Source organism: Oncorhynchus nerka, linkage group LG23 (genome assembly GCF_034236695.1).
Source record: "Oncorhynchus nerka isolate Pitt River linkage group LG23, Oner_Uvic_2.0, whole genome shotgun sequence".
In the NCBI taxonomy this organism is placed as follows: Eukaryota; Metazoa; Chordata; class Actinopteri; order Salmoniformes; family Salmonidae; genus Oncorhynchus; species Oncorhynchus nerka.
The window spans coordinates 55,309,888-55,328,639 of NC_088418.1; the positions used below are offsets into that span (position 1 = coordinate 55,309,888).

An 18,752-nucleotide genomic window follows, 5' to 3' on the forward strand; every position below is an offset into this window, starting at 1 on the left:
CAGCCTAATCTCGGGTGTCGAGAGGCTTGAAGCATTGCGGAGAGCTGCTGGCAAAACACACGAAAGTGCTGTTTGAATGAATGCTTACATGCCTGCTGCTGCACCGCTCAGTCAGACTGCGCTATCAAATCATAGACTTAATTATAATATAATAACACACAAATGCGAGCCTTTGGTCATTAATATGGTTGAATCCGGGAAACTATCATTTAGAAAACAAAACGTTTATTATCGCATATACCCTGACTCTGCATGCAATGAACGCAAGAGAAGGGACACAATTTCACTTGATTAATATTGCCTGCTGACCTGGATTTCTTTTAGCTAAAAATGCAGGTTTAAAAATATATACGTCTGTGTATTGATTTTCAGAAAGGCGTTAATGTTTATGGTTAGGTACACGTTGGAGCAACGACAGTCCTTTTTCCACAAATACGCACCGCATCGATTATATGCAACTCAGGACACACTAGATAAACTAGTAATATCATCAACCATGTGTAGTTAACTAGTGATTATGATTGATTTTTATAAGATAAGTTTAATGCTAGCTAGCAACTTACCTTGACTTCTTACTGCATTTGTGTAACAGGTAGGCCCCTCGTGGAGATGCAATGTAATCTGGTGGTTAGAGCGTTGGACTAGTTAACTGTAAGATTGAATCCCGGACCTGACGGGGTAAAAATCTGTCGTTCTGCCCCAGAACAAGGCAGTTAACACACTGTTCCTAGGCCGTCATTGAAAATAAGAATGTGTTCTTAACTGACTTGCCTAGTTAAATAAAGGTGTAAAAAAAAAAATCTTCAGATTTCACAAAAATACAGATTTCCGATTGTCATAAACTTGAAATCGAACCTAATTAATCGGCCATTCCGATTAATTGGTCGACCTCTAACAGGAATATACTAGAAGGTAAATGTACTTTTTTAAATCAGTGGACATTTTGGTTCAATGTCACCGTTTGCGTATTTTTCACTGTTCATTTCCTAATATTGTAGACTTGATTAACGTTTTGTGGAGCGTGAATATTGTCTGGTTGTTAAGTCTCTGAGCTCCTATCCCAGATGTTGATAGCCTGCCAAATTTAATAATTAAATGAACCAAAAATAAGCAGACTGCCCTACTGTATATGTGCCTGTCTGGACAAAGGAGGCTACAGTCGGAAGCACAACAACGTCAATCTAGAAGTATAACCTTTACAATCCAAATAAGTTAACTTTCTCTTTCACAAGCAATGAGCCGTTTAGCATACATTTACAAAATAGATAGAACTCTTGGTGTACCAGTAATTTTAGTCTAATTTAGTCTCTTCAGACCACACTGGAGATTCATGTGAGCTTTCCAATGTAGTTGACATTTTCTGAGGCTCAGGGAGATTAGGTGTGCCTTCGGAAATCCCAACGCCCTAGTCTCCACCAGAGCTTTTGTCTCTGCTCAGGACTCCTCATGTGGATTTTCATTGGCTAATTAAAGGTGTTCTCTGCTGTCGTCTGTTTTGAGGGCAGGAGGACGGACAGGAATGTTTCTCTTCTTAAAGGGGGGGCGGGGGGGGGGGGGGGGTGTAATAGGATGTAGTGGGGGATGGGGGTGTTGGAGAGACTTTTCAGGCAGAGGAACAGGAAGTATTTGTTTATTTTCCTCATTTCCTCGTCGAGGCTCCAAGTGAGCACGGCTTCATCTACTAACTCCTAATGCCTGCTTTTATCACTATAACCCCCCCTCCTTACCCAGCATTTGACACCATAACCACCACCACAGAACATACACCCAGCTCCTCTCCTACTTGAAAGCCCAGTCTGCAATATATGCCCCTCTTACATTGGAGAGCCAAGACAACTCTCCTAATTGTGTAAACTGTTTCCTCATTGACTACGGTGTGGCTTTTTAAGGAAATCACTTTGATGACTCGTTCTTTCCCAAAAGCAGCCTTTTGGCGATACCAGGAACAGAAGAGATCCTGTCTCGTGAGCTAGGCCTAAGAAGATTGGCAATATAATGTGCATGATGGTCCTATGTGAGACATTGAGTTCAGCGTCACGTGTGGAGGTGATGATGGTGGTGCAGGGCAGGGGACAGCTGCTGGAGCCTTTACTCCAAAGGCTGAATGCCTGGCGGGCAGACACAAGCATACACACTGTCCCTTTAACCTCTGGAGTTCAGGCAGTGCTTGCCTGGAGAATGACATAAACAGGCTTCATCAGCATTTTCTGCTCATGGCTTTAGGTTAACCCACAATGCACGGTATTAAAGGAGATTGTGCTACACTCACACTCGTGTTACTGTGGCCGTCTGACCTCGTTACCCCCAACTAATTTGCCCCGCCTCTCTCTCCTTGGACCACTGACAGTAACAGCTCATGGAAACAAACTTGGCTCTTAAGCAGGGCTATTGTTTTGGCCGCAGAGCGTAAGCCGAAATGTATAGTTACAATCTCCCTGGACTTCCCCCCCCCCCCCCTCTGCTTCAATCCTGGCCTTTTTCCATGGGAATCCCAGAGCCATATATGGTCATCCTCAGCAGCAGTGGAGGCAGAGTTCTCTGTGCAGCCGGGTTACTGCTCCCAACAGGGCTCATCTAGTGGAGGAACCCAGCTGGCTGGCCCGCAGCGCCCCCCCGCCCCCCCCAACCCTTCTTCTGGCCTCCTGCAGTAGCTTTGTGCTTTTAAATCACACACACACTGTCGCTCAGTTGCTCCCTCTTTTTAATTTTCTCTCTCGTGAGCATACACGCGCACACACACACACGGGAAGAAATAATTCCTTTTGTGGAAGTGACTGCGTGCCTTTGAGCCGGTGACATAGCCCAGTAGGAGTGGCCAGAGCGTCACTCGAAGCTCTGAGCCCCGGAGTATTACTTATCTGGGAAGTTCTCCACTGCTATGCTAGACTGTGGCTTGGCTGCAGATATGCTAGGTGGCTGCGGAAAGGAAGCAAGGTTGTGAGGGAGAGAAAGGGGCCAGTGTTGGTCTTCAGGAGAAGCTGCTCTGTCTCCATACTTTTTGCTTTAGAAGGGAGTAAAGGGTCTTTTCCAAAAAGAAAACAAGGGCTCCACAGTGGAGCCCATCTCCTGTTATTACATTTAGTTGCTGACTCAAAAAGCCAGCAGGCATATTTGGGTTATACACGTGATATTTTAAAGCCAGGCCCATGATGGATGTTTTGCTATTTCTGACAGCTACTCAAATATTGCACTGCCTTAATCTCTCGCTCTCCTCTGAAATTAGATTACCAGTTTTGTTTTCTCAAAAGGTCTGTGAGGCTTATCTGAAACATGAGTAGACGGTTGACAAAATGATAGAATGGTGATAGTTGCTACAGAAAAAAATACAACAGTTATACTTTTTTATGGTGTTGATATTGTGACTGATATAATGCTGTCATTTGGTGTCATATTTTCAAAGAGCTCAAAGTGCTTGGTGGCTGTGCTGGGGCTTTGTTCCCACCTGGAGAGGGACTCAGGCCTCGCTCTGTCGTTATGGGTTTAAACAGCTGCTCAGTCACCACACTTTTCTCCACTCATGGCACTCAGTGTTTTGTTTATTTTCATCGGTTCTGGTTCCTGTGCAAAAACAAAAGTTTCTAAAACCAGCACTGGATGTGCCAACACCCATACCTAGGGCTCTATGTTTCCTGATCAGGAACCCACAATATAACCTACAGTTAGGGCCCTGATATGATCCTGGTAACGTTACATTTGCTTTAGTCATTTAGCAGATTCTCTTATCCATAGCGACTTACAGTAGTGAACCCACAACCCTAGCGTTGCAAGTGCAATGTTCTACCAACTGAGCCACACTAGTACAAGTCATGTTGTCGGGAAATACCCAGGGTCCTAGCCATGGCTACTAGTGGTTGGAATGACCAGTTGTAGACCTGTCTGCTTGGTGGGTTGATACCAGGGTTTCCGTTAGCTGGGAATAGCCGGCCTTTGTCTGATTTATTTAATAACTTGAAGCCGATAAATAAAATTTGTCGGCCAATTGTCTGTGAGGAGTCCCATTGCAAAATAATATTTTTTTTTGTCTATTCATTGATGGAAATACCAGTCTGTAAAAATATTTAGACTTGTCATGCTTATCAGTCTATAGGTTAATTTGCATTATTTAGTGGAATTGTTACATGCATCCAGAGGCCTGAGATTCCGACTAGTCCCCGCGATTTTACCCCCCGCACTGAAGTCGGATTTCACAGTTCCCAGTTTTGAACGTGGCGTCAAACGGCAACAGAAGACTGGCTTCATCAGAACGTCACACACTGCAGTGCGCTGGAGGCCGTATGCATTTTGAAAACTTTAAACCTGAATGTTAATTAATACATATTGTGATTATAAGTCTTACCTTGCTTCAAAGTAACCTATTACTTCTCTTTCTAAATTTATAACGGATATTTTAATCTGTCACGGGAAACCGCTTGCATGTGCAGTGCCCTTGTGACAAGTGTTTCCTGCTAATTCCGTTATGGAACAAACATTCACGTGTAGCCTACTGAATTGTGTACATTGCTGCGCCTATAATGTAAAGAAATAAGTTAATCAACAGTTTGAATCTAAACGTTCTGAACTGTTGCATCAGACTTGTTGCTTTATGTTGTCTAGGCCTACTGGTTGTGTGAATCTGGGATCTATCGTCTTACAACTGTTCCAGAGTCTGTTTGCCGTCGGAGGGCCCTGCCAGAGGAAGTGGTGGGAGGGGTCCTCAAGTGTCTTCTCCTTGATGTGGAGTGCTGCTAAAGTTAGCTTGGAGCGCTCTGCACAATGACCCCCAACTGTATCAGTAGGAAGTACAGTGCCTTTTAAAGTATGGAAAAAGCCCTCTGTCCTTTTTCTGAACTGTACTATGGGTGGGAGATGGGGTTTGGAAGCTGTCACAGGTTCATTAGGTTCGATGAATGTTTTTTTCTATTGTGTGACTTCCTTCTAATAGATAGAACCTGTATTCATGGTCTAGGATACTCTTTTTGGCGAAATACTCTTGGTTGGAGCATAATGGTTTAACACATTTTAATCAGGTGGAAGTCTTTAATGTTCCCTTTGATTGGACAGTAAAATAATACCTCAAATGCGTTGTGGTCATATTGCATTATTTGTCAGACTTTGCAGTGTCGGCCTCAAGACTGGTTATATGGATGACAGACACGCCCTTAGCAAGAAGTTGTCTTTTTTGAGGGGGGGTGGGGTTGTGGGTTTCTCCACAGAAATGGCTACAAGGATAGCCACCCTGAAGTTTCCCTTTTAATGTAGGCTGTCACCATTCTATTTGTTGTATCTGTTTAAGCTAACCTATTATGGTCATGGTGACCTATGCTTTCAACCTGTCCAATAATATACTCTGCGATTCTGGAGATGAGTACTGGTACCTTTGCTGAGAGGTCTAGCAGCAGAGAACAGTGTCTCTGTCCTTTGACCATAACCAGTCATGAGAACAGTGGTGGGGGGAACGAAAACTTGGAACGTCCAAAAAGAGAAGGAACCCTTCTCTCCCCCTGTTCTCAAGATTAGCTGTTGATCTTGTACTTGCGAGGTCTGGTCCGTGCGCTGCCTTGGGGCCTCTCTGAACAACCCCAGTGTGCTTTAAATGAACTATTTTCTCTTTTTATTTATGTTTCTTACAAAGGCCCGACAAGACTGCACTCTCGTCGTCTTCTGGTTTTGGGCTCTCTTGGGGCGGGGCACGTCATTGGTTCATTTTTGGTCGTGCTCTGAGAACGGCTTTGCCCATCTCTACCCGCTAGCCAGGGCTCTTGAAATCCTCTATTTTAGCATTAGGCTGGTGCATATGGACACTGTATTCTTTCTGCTCTTAATGTTTCCATATGTATCCCTGCTGCTCAGGGTGGGTTCATTAAGTTAATCTATAGATAGTGCCCTGTAATCAGCCCCATAAGGGTGCCCTAAATTGAAGAGAATGTGTGAGGCGCAAAGGGCACTGCTTCATTGCCTTGCGGTTGGAGAAAGTCTCTACTGCCGGGGGCCAGTCGCTCATTGTAGCCTGAGCTTGTGAACACAGTCAGCATGGAGGCTTCTTCCAAGCGTCTCTTCCAGCAGACAAGGTTTTGATTATGTCATGTGCGTCTTATAAATGTTCTACTGGTTAGTTCCCTCTTTACTTCCAACTGTCTTCTCCATTAAACAACATTTGACAAGGCCAGGACAGATGCAGAGCATTCGCTCACTGATGCCCGCGGATATGATTTCCTGCAGTCATCACATGGACGGCTAGCTAGCAGGGCCATGATGTGGAGGCATTTGGCTGTGCTAACATTGTGGTTTACAGCGTGCACCCAGTGTGTTTTCTATGGGTCAGGTTTCACTGGGGTGTTTAGGCTCTGCTCTCAGACTACAAGAGACAACCTCTACCTCCCACCCTCGGTGCTCTTTTGTGAAGTGTGCACTCAGTCACTTCCTGGCACATGCCGGCTGACGCTCCACTGATGGGAATGGGTAATCGAATGTACACACACCCAATAAACACGCACAGGTTTGATTTAGGAGCACTTTTCAGTGTTTGAAAAGAGCATCGGTTACAACAGTCCTGTGTGTTAGTGTTGAAAGTACCCTCCAGTGAAAGTACGATGTTGAGTGTTCTGTCTCTTAGCAGCACTGAGATTGAGTGCATACTAGTTACACCTGTGGTAAATTCCCACAGTTTCTCAAATCACAAGCAGGCCTGGTAAGAATTGATCCACTATTATAAATTATTCCAGTAGCTGCCATTTGAAAAAAAAGTAAATGTAGAGATTCCTAAGAACGTTACAAAGCTGTGTGTTTCATAGAAATGTAAAAAACAATATTGCAACTGGTAAGGATGATTACATCTCGATTGACTTCAACTTAATTAAACAGTCCGCTAGGATCTCTTGCTAATTGGTCAGTAACACAAGAGCATCATTACCTGGCTTTGGGTGGTGGGTGTCACGATGACAACGACTTTGCTATTCTCCCTGGTCGGACCATTTTAATGGATAAACAGACTGTTTTTCAGATGGAGAGGCACGTACATTTTAAAGCTGCAATATGTAACCTTTGGACACACTTACCAAATTCACATAGAAATGTGAGTTATATTTCTGTCGTTCTCTTTTGAAAGCAAGTCTAAGAAGCAGTAGATCTGTTCTTTGTGCTTTTTCTATGCTTCAAATAGCTGGAAATACAATATTTCTCTACACTAGCTTGCTTTGTCACAAACTGAAATTAGGGGAACTATTACAATTTGAGCAACCAGGAAATGGCAGAGCTATTTCTCCGTAGTGCATCTTTAACTCTCTTAACCAATGAAGTGGGGGATCCTGTCATAATGTACATCATTGATTCATTTACTAAAGCTCTGTCAGTGTTTACTTCCCAGAACCCCTCTCTTCCTCCGTTAGACCGTTAGAGAAGGGCATTCCCAGAAAGGCCACCTTACCTGCTGGCTAAGGCACCTGCTATGGAGGTGCTTTACATATCACTCGCGCATATATTGGCCTGGCCCTGACTTTGGACTTCATCTGGTTTCAGGGCTAGTGGTGATCCAGTTAGACTCATAATGTAAAACAATTTGACACAACCTGGTGCGTTCATGAGTTTTAGTGACAAATGTCAAAATATATAAGGTCGCCAAAGCAAATCTGAGAAATGTATTTATATGAATGCTGTAAGTACAGATTGTTTGCTTAGTAGGAAATGAATGTCCAACTAGTCAGTGACAACTGTTTTGAGTTTGACAGCAACTATGTGAGCTAAAGACACTGTCGTGGGATTTCCTATGTAAAAGAACCCCTTACCTTCCAATGACTCGTGTAGCTTGTGAACGTCATGAAGCAGAACATGTTACATGTGCGTGATTGTTTGATATAGTTTGTAGCGCAAACCGTTCAGACTCTAGACTTAAAAAGACCTGGCCCCGGGGCTTTTCGGGATCGGCTATTGTCTCATAAACACCGTTAATCACACAGACGAATGGTTGGTGTCTTCAGATTCAGAATAAATAGATGAATCCGACGGTACAGCCCAGGAACATTTTAAAAGGGGTTAGTGGGACTCATTGGTTTAAGAACATGCTGGAAGGGAAATGGAGAAATAGCCCCTCTGCTATACTCAACTGCTGTCTTCATGTTATGTCTGTTAGCACAACCCTCTTCAGTATTACTATCGACGAGATCGCTCTGTGTGGTTGAGGAACACTGGACTTGAACTGCGAGTCATGATGATGCTACATTTGTTTTGCGAGTTCGAGACACCGCATTACCCTCTCCTTCCTGCCCTGTCTGTGTTATGCAGACTGCTGACAAGGCCTGATCTCTAGCTAGAACACTGGTCAAACAGGTTTGCATGGTAACGTGTATGTTTCCTAAGGAGTGCGAGTCAGTACATGTCTGTAGTGTTTCCCCTAAATGTATTGAATAAAGTGTTACCCTGCTGACAAAAGTTTCCCCTAGGATTGTCTGTGTGTGCAGAACAGGCCTGTCCGTCAGGCGTCATTCGTGGTGTGAGGCGGGCTTTACTCACAATGTCTCCTGTTATTACCTACATTTAATAGTCAGATTAGCTCCCTCTCTCCCCATAGTGTGTTTAGCATTCAAATAGAGATGGCTTTGTCTGCCTTGTTTGGCTTTAACCACCGAAACACTACTGAAATCCCCCGTCATTAAAAAGATGGTTCAACCCATTCCCGGTATTGCTCCCGTTGCATTTCTCAGTGGCTCCTATATTGGTCAAGGAATGCCCCCCCCAACTTTAAACAGTGGCAGTGTCCCTCCTGCGTCAGTGAGTGTCTCTCGCAGGCCACTGAGCGATGCCTGGCTGCCCCACTCTGTCTCTGAGCGGTGACCGAGTGGGGCAGTCAGGTATGCCACTTTCCCCACAGCTCTGCCAAAGGACTGTTAGCAAAGGATGAGACTCGCCATTTTGTCCTCCTCGTCCTGTCCCCCTGGCTGCCATGCTACTCGTCCCTGGGATGTTGGCAGTAACTCTGGCACCTGTCAGCTACAAACAATTACAGCCATTAAGGGATTACCATTGTTGGGCTCCTGTAGCGGTGGGCTGGGCCTCTGTAGGGGATGACTCAGAGGGGAGCATCAGGAACTGACTGAGTTCTCCTTAAGGGGCATGGTAGCAGATTTGTATACAAATCGACTGACTTAAATCGCTACTACCTTAGTTACCTATAGTATCAGTCACCTGCAGATAGGAGACTTCAGACGGTGCAGAACAACGGTCTAGCTGTTTGTATACCGTCTACAGTTAGCTACATTATTTTGGTTTCAGCATTTAGCAGACAGTCTCTTATCAAGAATGACCACAATGTATCTAAGGGATGGTGATTGAACTCTTGACAGACAGACGGGCCTAGCGTCATCTTGTCACTCAGCTAGAGGGTGGTTGTGAGCAGCTGTGTGGGTTGTGCTCAGTGGAGTGCCGTCTGTCTGCCCTGCAGCAAAGTCAGAGGAGCCCAGCCAGCCAGTGAGTTAAAGGTGGATACGCACCTGGATACACACTTCCAAGCAGCTGCCTGAACAGCTTTACGTCCTACGGCCTCCACACACACACACACACGCACGCGGGATATGTCCCCATGAGGGAGCATTTTCCTTGTTTTACTATCCTTGCGGGGACTTTGAGGATATCGGGTATCCATGAGGATAGTAAATTACACACACACAGAGTTCCAGATAAGAGCAGCGAGGCCCACGCAGACTCTTCTCCAGCCCTGGCCATGTACGATGCTGTAAACGGCCCAAATTTGGACAAGGATTCCAGCCAGATGTGACCCAAACGTGAGTCCGGTGTGTTTTCCCCCCTCGTCGCTTTTGAGGCATCATAGCAGCTCAGAGTGGGAAACTTTACATGCTTTAGAATGGGGGAGCCCTCAAGGTCAGAAAGTTATCTTAGAGATCAAGGTTATGGAACGCAAAGCAGGGAATTCAATTCCAGGTCCTGGGTCCGTAAAGGGATCCCAGAATGACATTTAAGAGTAGTGCATTCAGTCGAATGAGGGTAGGGGGGGCCTTTCGGGCATTCCTGATTTTGTGAAATCCACCTACTGTAATAACTAAGATCTGAAACCTGCCGTCAAAAGTGAAAGGTTGTTTCACTAATTTTGTCCAGCTTTATTCCTGTCGTTCCTGTGTACAATGTTTTGCCTGGCTTTGTTTCTTTGTTGACAGTCACCTTGTTATCTGGCTGGCTTTGAAGCGGGTGACATTTTAACCCCTAGGTCGTCACAGGTCTCTAAATCTGTCCCAGCAGCCCCTCGTCCTCTGAACAGAGTCAACTCCCTACGGCGCTCTCACTCTCCTCTCTCTCTCCTACAGATGGTTGGCCTTTGTCATCCCTTTGACCTCTCAGCCTCTGCAGGGAACGCCCCCAGCTAGTATGCACACACACAGTTGCTGGCTCACTCCCACATGTCATTTTATTGTATTGTTACGATTTGTCTTTGGATGCTACCTAAAATGAGCAGATTAGTCTTTACAGCCATTTTGTAGTGTCGTTGCTTAGGCCTAATATTTTTCCCTTCTCAGGTTTGTGCTCCTTGCCTGTATCAAGTCCTGGCATGCATATTTGAAGGAAAAGAAGACTCCTTTTAGAATTTCTGACTTACCGGTTTCTTGTTCCTAGAATGCAACGGATTAGCTTATTCCTGGGGACTAAATACTACTGAGTCGAGGGTATAATGCCGAGTGTGTTTTGGGTAGCTCAATGGACTTTTCTGTCGAACCACATTTTGACTGGAGTGAAACATCGGTCATGTTGTCTAGAGCGGCACAAATCAATAGGTACAGCCTTTGAATGGGACAGCCTAAAAGAGGGAGTGAAAAGTCAAAGAATTTGCATATGAGTTGTCGGAGAACACCCAATTTTCCCTCATCCCAACAGCAGTAGTACGCCCTGAGGTATTCCAAACACCTCGGCTATGTCCTGACATTTTGGCCAATGGGTAACCCCGCCAACATACCCCAACAATTTCTGAAGAAGTGAGGCGCCTCTTTTAAAACTGTGCGTGAGGTAGGTAGCCCCTACTGACACCACCCACTCCCTGTCGGTATGTGCACACCACACACAGGTTCTGCTTGCTGGTTCTTGACACTGAGGAAGGGATCACACACAATGTGACCTGCATGTCTCTGAAGGCTTGTGATTTTTCTCCTTTCGGGGGTCGTCACTGAAGTTTCTTAGTGTTAAATGTTGGACTTTTCTAACGTACTTTCTATTTCTCTCTCCCTCCCTTCAGGCATGCATAGATGACAACGTGGACATGGTGACCTTCCTGGTGGAGCATGGGGCTGCCATCAACCAGCCCGACAATGAGGGCTGGATCCCCCTCCACGCCGCAGCCTCTTGTGGATACATGGACATAGCAGAGTAAGTACAGCTGCTGGGCTGGAGGTGTCATGGCTGACGTGGCGAGGGTCCAGCTGGAGGCTCTTATGGAACTCCAGGGAATGGCTGGTCTCTAGGGCCCCCCCCCCACACACACACACACGCATTACTGCATTGGAATAACCCCGTTATCTACCAGCCCTTTCACAATGTTGCCTGACGACTCACCCTGAATTAAATTCTGCTGCTCTGATCGCTACATACATGATTGTATACATTCGTCGTGGAGAACAAATGTCATTTTGGCTGGTGCGACATGGCTGGCTAGCCAGGCAATTCACCTTGAGCAAAACTCATTTTTATCAATGGAGGCTGACTCACAGGCACATCAATGGTCAGTTTTTTTGTTTTCTTTTCTCAATTGAACAAGTATTTATTTTGCATTGCCAAGTGTTACAAGGCTATTCCCTGAGGATTATGGCTGGTTGATTGTGCGAATGCCTTTCATTTGGTGAACATGCATTACCCCTGCCCAGACACATTTTTGTTGTAAATCACTAGTCCGGTTAGGTCATCAGTTAACGTTTTTCTATTCAATCATCTTAGACTTTGAAATGCATTGCTAATCAATTCAATCCTAATAGCTGCTACTTATGGACTAGACAGCCTAAACTTGTCAGGGGTCACTGTTTTAAATGGTTTCTCCAAGGTGCATGATTACATGTTGATTGGGGCAACCGCCTGTCAGATGGCCCCAACAACCTCGCACAAGTTCCTTGATGTAATCAATATAGAGAAATCGGGGTTAACCTCCGGCATCAGACATTACTCCAGTTGCTTTCCGATCCTTTCTTTCATTGTCCTTTTGAGGTAAGAAGGCTGTTTAACGGGATCAGAAACCGGGCCGGCAAGTAGGGAGATATTATCAGTAGATATTTTAAACCGGCTGAGAGCTGAAGGAGCTCACTTGCACTCATTGTGCAGTGACCTGTTTTACATATCTGTATTATATTACAGGAGCCTGGCATGAGGGTTGTTATCCCACAATCGCATCCTGTGCAGTCTTGCTGCCCAAGTTAGAGTAGAATTATCATACTACGCTACCAATGTCATTGATTGACAAATTCCTTTTTATGGTGTTTCATGAGCTGCAATTGGTGGTTGTAATTCCAAGAGCCGCCGTATACATATTTCCAGAAAGTTCTATCCTTCAGACTTCCCTCTCACCCCTACGGCACATTATTTATTCAAAATAAGTAAAAAAGCTGTTGAGTGTTCAGTTAAATCATTTTCATACAGTGGGTAGTCTACCTTATTGCTCTATTTTTCTCCATATCAGGACTGGGCTGTTGAAGACAAGGGCTCCCTTTTACTTTCTCACAATGCAGTGAGGAATGAAGGAGAAATGTGAAGGGCCTTGTCTGATATGGATGACTAATGGAGTGCTCTGGTCTTGGGTGACTGGGACCTGATGTGGGTGGTAGGAGCACATAGCAGTGCCATTTTAGCCCACAACACTGTCCCCGTCATTCCCATAATGAGGCCTACAGAGCCGGAAAGGCAATGGCAGCCTTTTACGCCAAGCTCTTTGGTGTCGAACCAACAACCATCCGATGGCAGTAGTTCTGAGCATTTTAACCAACACTTCTGTTATTAAAAAAAAAAAAATCATTGAATTGAATTCCATTTAGTTTTTCTGTGAGCTCAATACACAGTTTGTCTCGCGAAATCGGGTCAAGCCCAAACTGTGTGATATAGTAGGGAGTTGCAGTTTCCAACAGGCCAATAGTATACACAGTTTAGCGCAGGAAACATGGCAATGACTATAATCCATTGCGAGACTACTTGTCCAGTCTATAGTACAGACCGTCTGTGTTGGGTAGACCGAGAGAAGTTACGTGAACACTGATCGAGAGGGTTGCTTCGTGGTATATCTACCTGAAAATACAAGATCTATGTGATAGTTGGTATTCAGGAGTCATAAAAGTAGGCTTTATTTACTTTGGCAATAACATTTTAAAGAATTTTACAGACAGCATAGGCAGCAGCTCTATAGAGATGAGGACTTGGAATGAAATTGGTCATCAAATGTAATATAGAGAACAGACATTTTTTTTATTAAAGTAATGTAAATAAATGATTTTCTACGTAATAAGCAGTTGGGCTGGGCAGTATACCGCTATTAATGCACAGACCGATATGGATTTTTACTTCACCCTCTAACAGTATTTCAATGTTTTGGTTTGTTGAATGTGAGGCACAACACCAGCGTGTCCGTAATGTCCATTTTTATAGTTCACTCCGTTTGCTACTTGCAACTCGACGCTCCTGCATTCCGCTTCCCACGCCCTGCCCCCTGTCACTCAAGGAGAGCAGTTGTTGGTGTTGCTTGGCTGTGTAGTCATGAGCACTTCACTTGCTTCTTACTTTGGAGCTAATGCTAACTGCTGGTTAGCTGGCTAGCTAAATGTAATCGGAGTTGGAGCAAACCTAATGGCTAATTACAGCCTGAAACCAGTGCTGGTGTAGGCATAGATCTGCATGTTTGTGTAATGGTATCTACTAAATCAGAGGAATAGGTGAAGTATGAATTTGTTAGCTAGCTAGCTACATAAAGGGGAATATAACTTCACATTGGGACCCCTGGGAAACACTGACCAACACTTTGGTTCCTTTCCTTACACTGGCTTATCCCTGGCTTATTCATTTATATCAAACAACAATGCATTCAAAGTGCTGCCCACTATATTCCAACTGTTGAATTACAATCATTATATTTCCATGATTCCAACAGTACACCAATAACCTATGCCTAGATATCTCATACATTTATATTTTTTTAATACATGCCTACAGAGGTCGACCGATTATGATTTTTCAGTGCCGATACCGATTTATTGGAGGACCAAAAACAATTACACCAATACTGAATGAACAATAAACACTTATTTTAACTTAATAATATAATACATCAATAAAATCCATTTGGTCTCAAATAATTAATGAAACATGTTCAATTTGGTTTAAATAATGCAGAAATAAAGTGTTGAAGAAAGTAAAAGTGCAATGTCAAAAAGCTAACTTTTAAGTTCCTTGCTCAGAACATATGAAAGCTGGTGGTTCCTTTTAACATGAGTCTTCAATATTCCCAGGTAAGAAGTTTTAGGTTGTAGTTATTATAGGACTATTTCTCTATACCATTTGTATTTCCTATACCTTTGACTATTGGATGTTCTAATAGGTACTTTAGTATTGCCAGCCTAATCTCAGGAGTTGATATGCTTGAAGTCAAACAGCGCAATGCTTGAAGCATTACGAAGAGCTGCTGGCATACGCAGGAAAGTGCTGTTTGAATGAATGCTTACGAGCCTGCTGCTGCCTACCACCGCTCAGTCAGACTGCTCTATCAAATCGTAGACTTAATATAACACACAAATACGAGCCTTAGGTCATTAATATGGTCAAATCGAAAACCAAACGTTTATTCTTTCAGTGAAATACGGAACCGTTCTGGCATCCCTAAATCTAAATATTGCTGTTACATTGCACAACCTTCAATGTTATGTCATAATGTAAAAAATTATGTAAAATTCTGGCAACTTAGTTTGCAACGAGCCAGGCGGCCCAAATGGTTGCATATACCCTGACTCTGCGTGCAATGAACGCAAGAGATGTGACACAATTTCCCTAGTTAATATTTCCTGCTAACATGAATTTCTTAACTAAATATGTAGGTGTAAAAATATATACTTCTGTGTATTGATTAAGTTTATTGATAGCATAGCATAACATGTACACTTAGCATCAGGAAGCTTAGTCACGAATCAGAAAAGCAATGAAATTAATCGTTTACCTTTGATCTTTGGATGTTTTCACTCACGAGACTCCCAGTTACACAACATTTACATTTACATTTAAGTCATTTAGCAGACGCTCTTATCCAGAGCGACTTACAACAAATGTTCCTTTTGTTCCATAAAGATTATTTTTATACCCAAAATACCGATGTGTGTTTGTCACGTTATGTTCAAAAATCCACAGGATTTATTCGACAACGCAGACGTATATTTCAAATAATATCCATAATGTCCACAGAAACATGTCAAACGTTTTTTTATAATCATTCCTCATGTTAAAATATATATTCGATAATGTATCAACCGAGTGTCTAGGTTTTTCAAAAACAGCGGGAGGAACAATGGCGGCTTTACTCAGTTGCGCAAATATGATCCTTCATGCTCATTTTTCAAAATAAAAGCCTGAAACTGTGTCTAAAGACTGACACCTTAGGCAAGCCATAGAAAAAGGAATCTGGTTGATATCCCTTTAAATGGAGGATAGGCTTGCATAGGAACAGAGGTTTCAAAATAAGAGGCACTTCCTGATTGGATTTTCCTCAGGCTTTCGCCTGCAATATCAGTTCTGTTATACTCACAGACAATATTTTTTGGGGAAACTTTAGTGTTTTCTATCCTAATCTGCCAATTATATGCTTATTCTAGTTTCTGGGGCTGAGAAAAAGGCCGTTTCAAATGGGTACGTTTTTTTTAAGCCAAAAACGAAAATACTGCCCCCTACACGCAAAAGGTTAAATCATCCCCTGTGATTCAATGATAAATTAACAGGCAACGCAGGACAAGCTAGATAACAACACTGTTGATATTACTAGTTTAACAGGTGATATTGTTAAGATGGATCGTTTATTTATAAGTTTAATGCTAGCTAGCAACTAACCTTGGCCCCTTGCTGCACTTGCGTAACAGGTAGTCAGCCTGCCACGTAGTCTCCTCGTGGAGTGCAATGTAATCGGCCTTAATCGGTGTCCAAAAATGCTAATTACTGATTGTGATTAGAACTTGAAATCGGCCCTAATCGGTCAACCTCGAATACATGCATACATACACACAGTTGAAGTCGGAAGTTTAGCCAAATTTAAACTCAGTTTTTCCCCAATTCCTGACATTTAATCATCGTAAATATTCCCTGTCTTACACAGAACCCAAACTGGCTATGCATGTGCGTCACCGTACATTAAATAATTTTTATTGTCCCCCCCCCCCCACACCAAACGCGATCATGCCACGCAGGTTAAAATATCAAAACAAACTCTGAACCAATTACATTACAGGTCAAAAAGCATTAAACATGTATGGCAATTTAGCTAGCTAGCTAATTTGTCCTATTTAGCTAGCATGCTGTTGCTAGCTAATTTGTCCGGGGATCTAAACAGAGTTTTATTGAGTTATTTTATCTGAAATGCACAAGGCCCTCTACTCCGACAATTAATCCACACGCACAACTGTCAACCGACTCGTTTCTAGTCATCTCTCCTCCTTCCAGGCCTTTTCATCTTTGAACGTATATGGTGATTGGCATCTAAACTTTCATAGTGTTACCACGACGACCGGCAACAGTTTCTTTCAATCACCCACGTGGGTATAACCAATGAGGAGATGGCACGTGGGTACCTGCTTCTATAAACCAATGAGGAGATGGGAGAGGCAGGACTTGCAGCACAATCTGCGTCAGAAATAGAAATGTCTTCTATTTTAGCCCTTGGCAAACTAGATGCTCGTGAGCAGTGTGGGTGCAATAATTGAATAACATGGATTCCTAAATTTATTTTGCAATGCGAGCTGTGTAGTCAGGGTATTAGGTCAGTTAGGATCACCACTTTATTTAAAAAATGTGAAATGTCAGAATAAGTATTTATTTCATCACATTCCCAGTGGGTTAAAGTTTACATACACCAAATTAGTGTTTGGTAGCATTGCCTTTAAATTGTTTAACCTAGGTCAAACGGGTAGCCTTCCACAAGCTTCCCACAATAAGTTGGGTGAATTTTGGCCCTTTCCTCCTGACAGAGCTGGTGTAACTGAGTCAAGTTTGTACGCCTCCTTGCTCTCACACGCTTTTTCAGTTCTGCCCACAAATGTTCTATAGGATTGAGGTCAGGGATTTGTGATAGCCACTCCAATACGTTGACTTTGTCCTTAAGCCATTTTGCCACAACTTTGGAAATATGTTGCAATTGAAGAAACTTTCAAATTTCTTGATATTTTCCGTATTGACTGACCTTAATTTCTTAATGATCTGACCCCCTTTTTTTCCTCTGCCTAAAATGCCTAAAATGACACCCAATCTAACTGCCTGTAGCTCAAGGATATGCATATTTTTGACACCAATTGAAATGGAACACTTTGAAGCTTGTGGAAATGTGAAATTAAAGCAGGAGAATAACACACTAGATCTGGTAAAAGATAATACAAATAATTTTTCTTTCTTCATCTTTGAAATGCAAGAGGCCACAATGTATTCTAGTTTAGGCACAATTTTGATTTGGCCCACTAGATGGAGGCAGTGTGCAAAGTTTTAGACTGTTCCAATGAACCATTGCATTTCTGTTCAAAATGTATCATATGTGCCCAATTGGTTTATTGATACATTTTCAAGTTCATAACTGCACTCTCCTCAAACAATAGCATGATATTATTTCCCTGTAATAGCTACTGCACATTGGAGAGTGCAATTAGATTAAGAAAAATTTAAGCTTTTTGCCCATATCAGATATGTCTGTCCTGGGAAATGTTCTTGCTACTCACATTAGCTAAATCGTCCCGTGATCATCAGATGACACTCATATTTCATATTTATATTTTAAAAAATCTGAGTTTACATTGGCGCATTACGTTCAGTAGTTCTAAAATATGCGGTAATATTGCAGAGAGCCACATCAATTTACAGAAATACTCATAATAAACATTGATAAAGATACGACTATTATACATGGAACTTTAGATAAACTTCTCCTTAATGCAACTACTGTGTCAGATTTTAATTTTTTTACGGAGAAAGCAAACCATGCAATAATCTGTGTACAGCCTTTTGACAACAAAGCAGCCAAAAAGATACTCGCCATAATGGGTAGTCAACATTACTCAGAAATAGCATTTTAAATATTCACTTACCTTTGATCTTCATCAGAATGCACTCCCAGGAATCCCAGTTCCACCTTAAATGATTTGATTTGTTGGATAGTGTCCATCAGTTATGTCCAAATATCTTCTTTTGTTAGGGCGTTTAGTAAACAAATCCAAAAGCGCGTTCAGGTCGCGTCGGATGAAAAGTTCAAAAGGTTCCATTACAGCCCGTAGAAACATGCCAACCTAAGTATGGAAGCAATCTTTAGATGTTTTTAACAACTTCATTAATGTTCCAACCGGACAATTCCTTTGTCTGTACAAATTAAGTGGAACGTAGCTACCTTTCACGTGAGCGCGCCAGACCGAGGCTGTGGCACTCTGCCAGACCACTCACTCAAAGAGCCCTTATGAGCCCCTCCTTTTAGAGTTGAATCCCCAATTAGGTTCTAAATACTATTGACATCTAGTGGAAGCCTTGGGAAGTGAAACACAACTAATATCACCCTGTATCTTCACTGTTGGCCGAGTTGA

General features: G+C 42.9%; 1 protein-coding gene across 13 annotated transcripts in view; it reads left to right on the forward strand.

Moving 5' to 3' along the window:
- LOC115107095 (protein phosphatase 1 regulatory subunit 12A-like) overlaps window positions 1-18,752 on the forward strand; it is an 82,996-nt gene that overhangs the window by 15,875 nt on the left and 48,369 nt on the right. For all 13 annotated transcript variants that reach the window (XM_029630476.2, XM_065008315.1, XM_065008310.1 and 10 more), the window contains exon 2: window positions 11,210-11,340. In XM_029630476.2, the coding sequence (XP_029486336.2) occupies window positions 11,210-11,340 (131 nt within the window). The remainder of the gene's footprint in view (window positions 1-11,209; window positions 11,341-18,752) is intronic.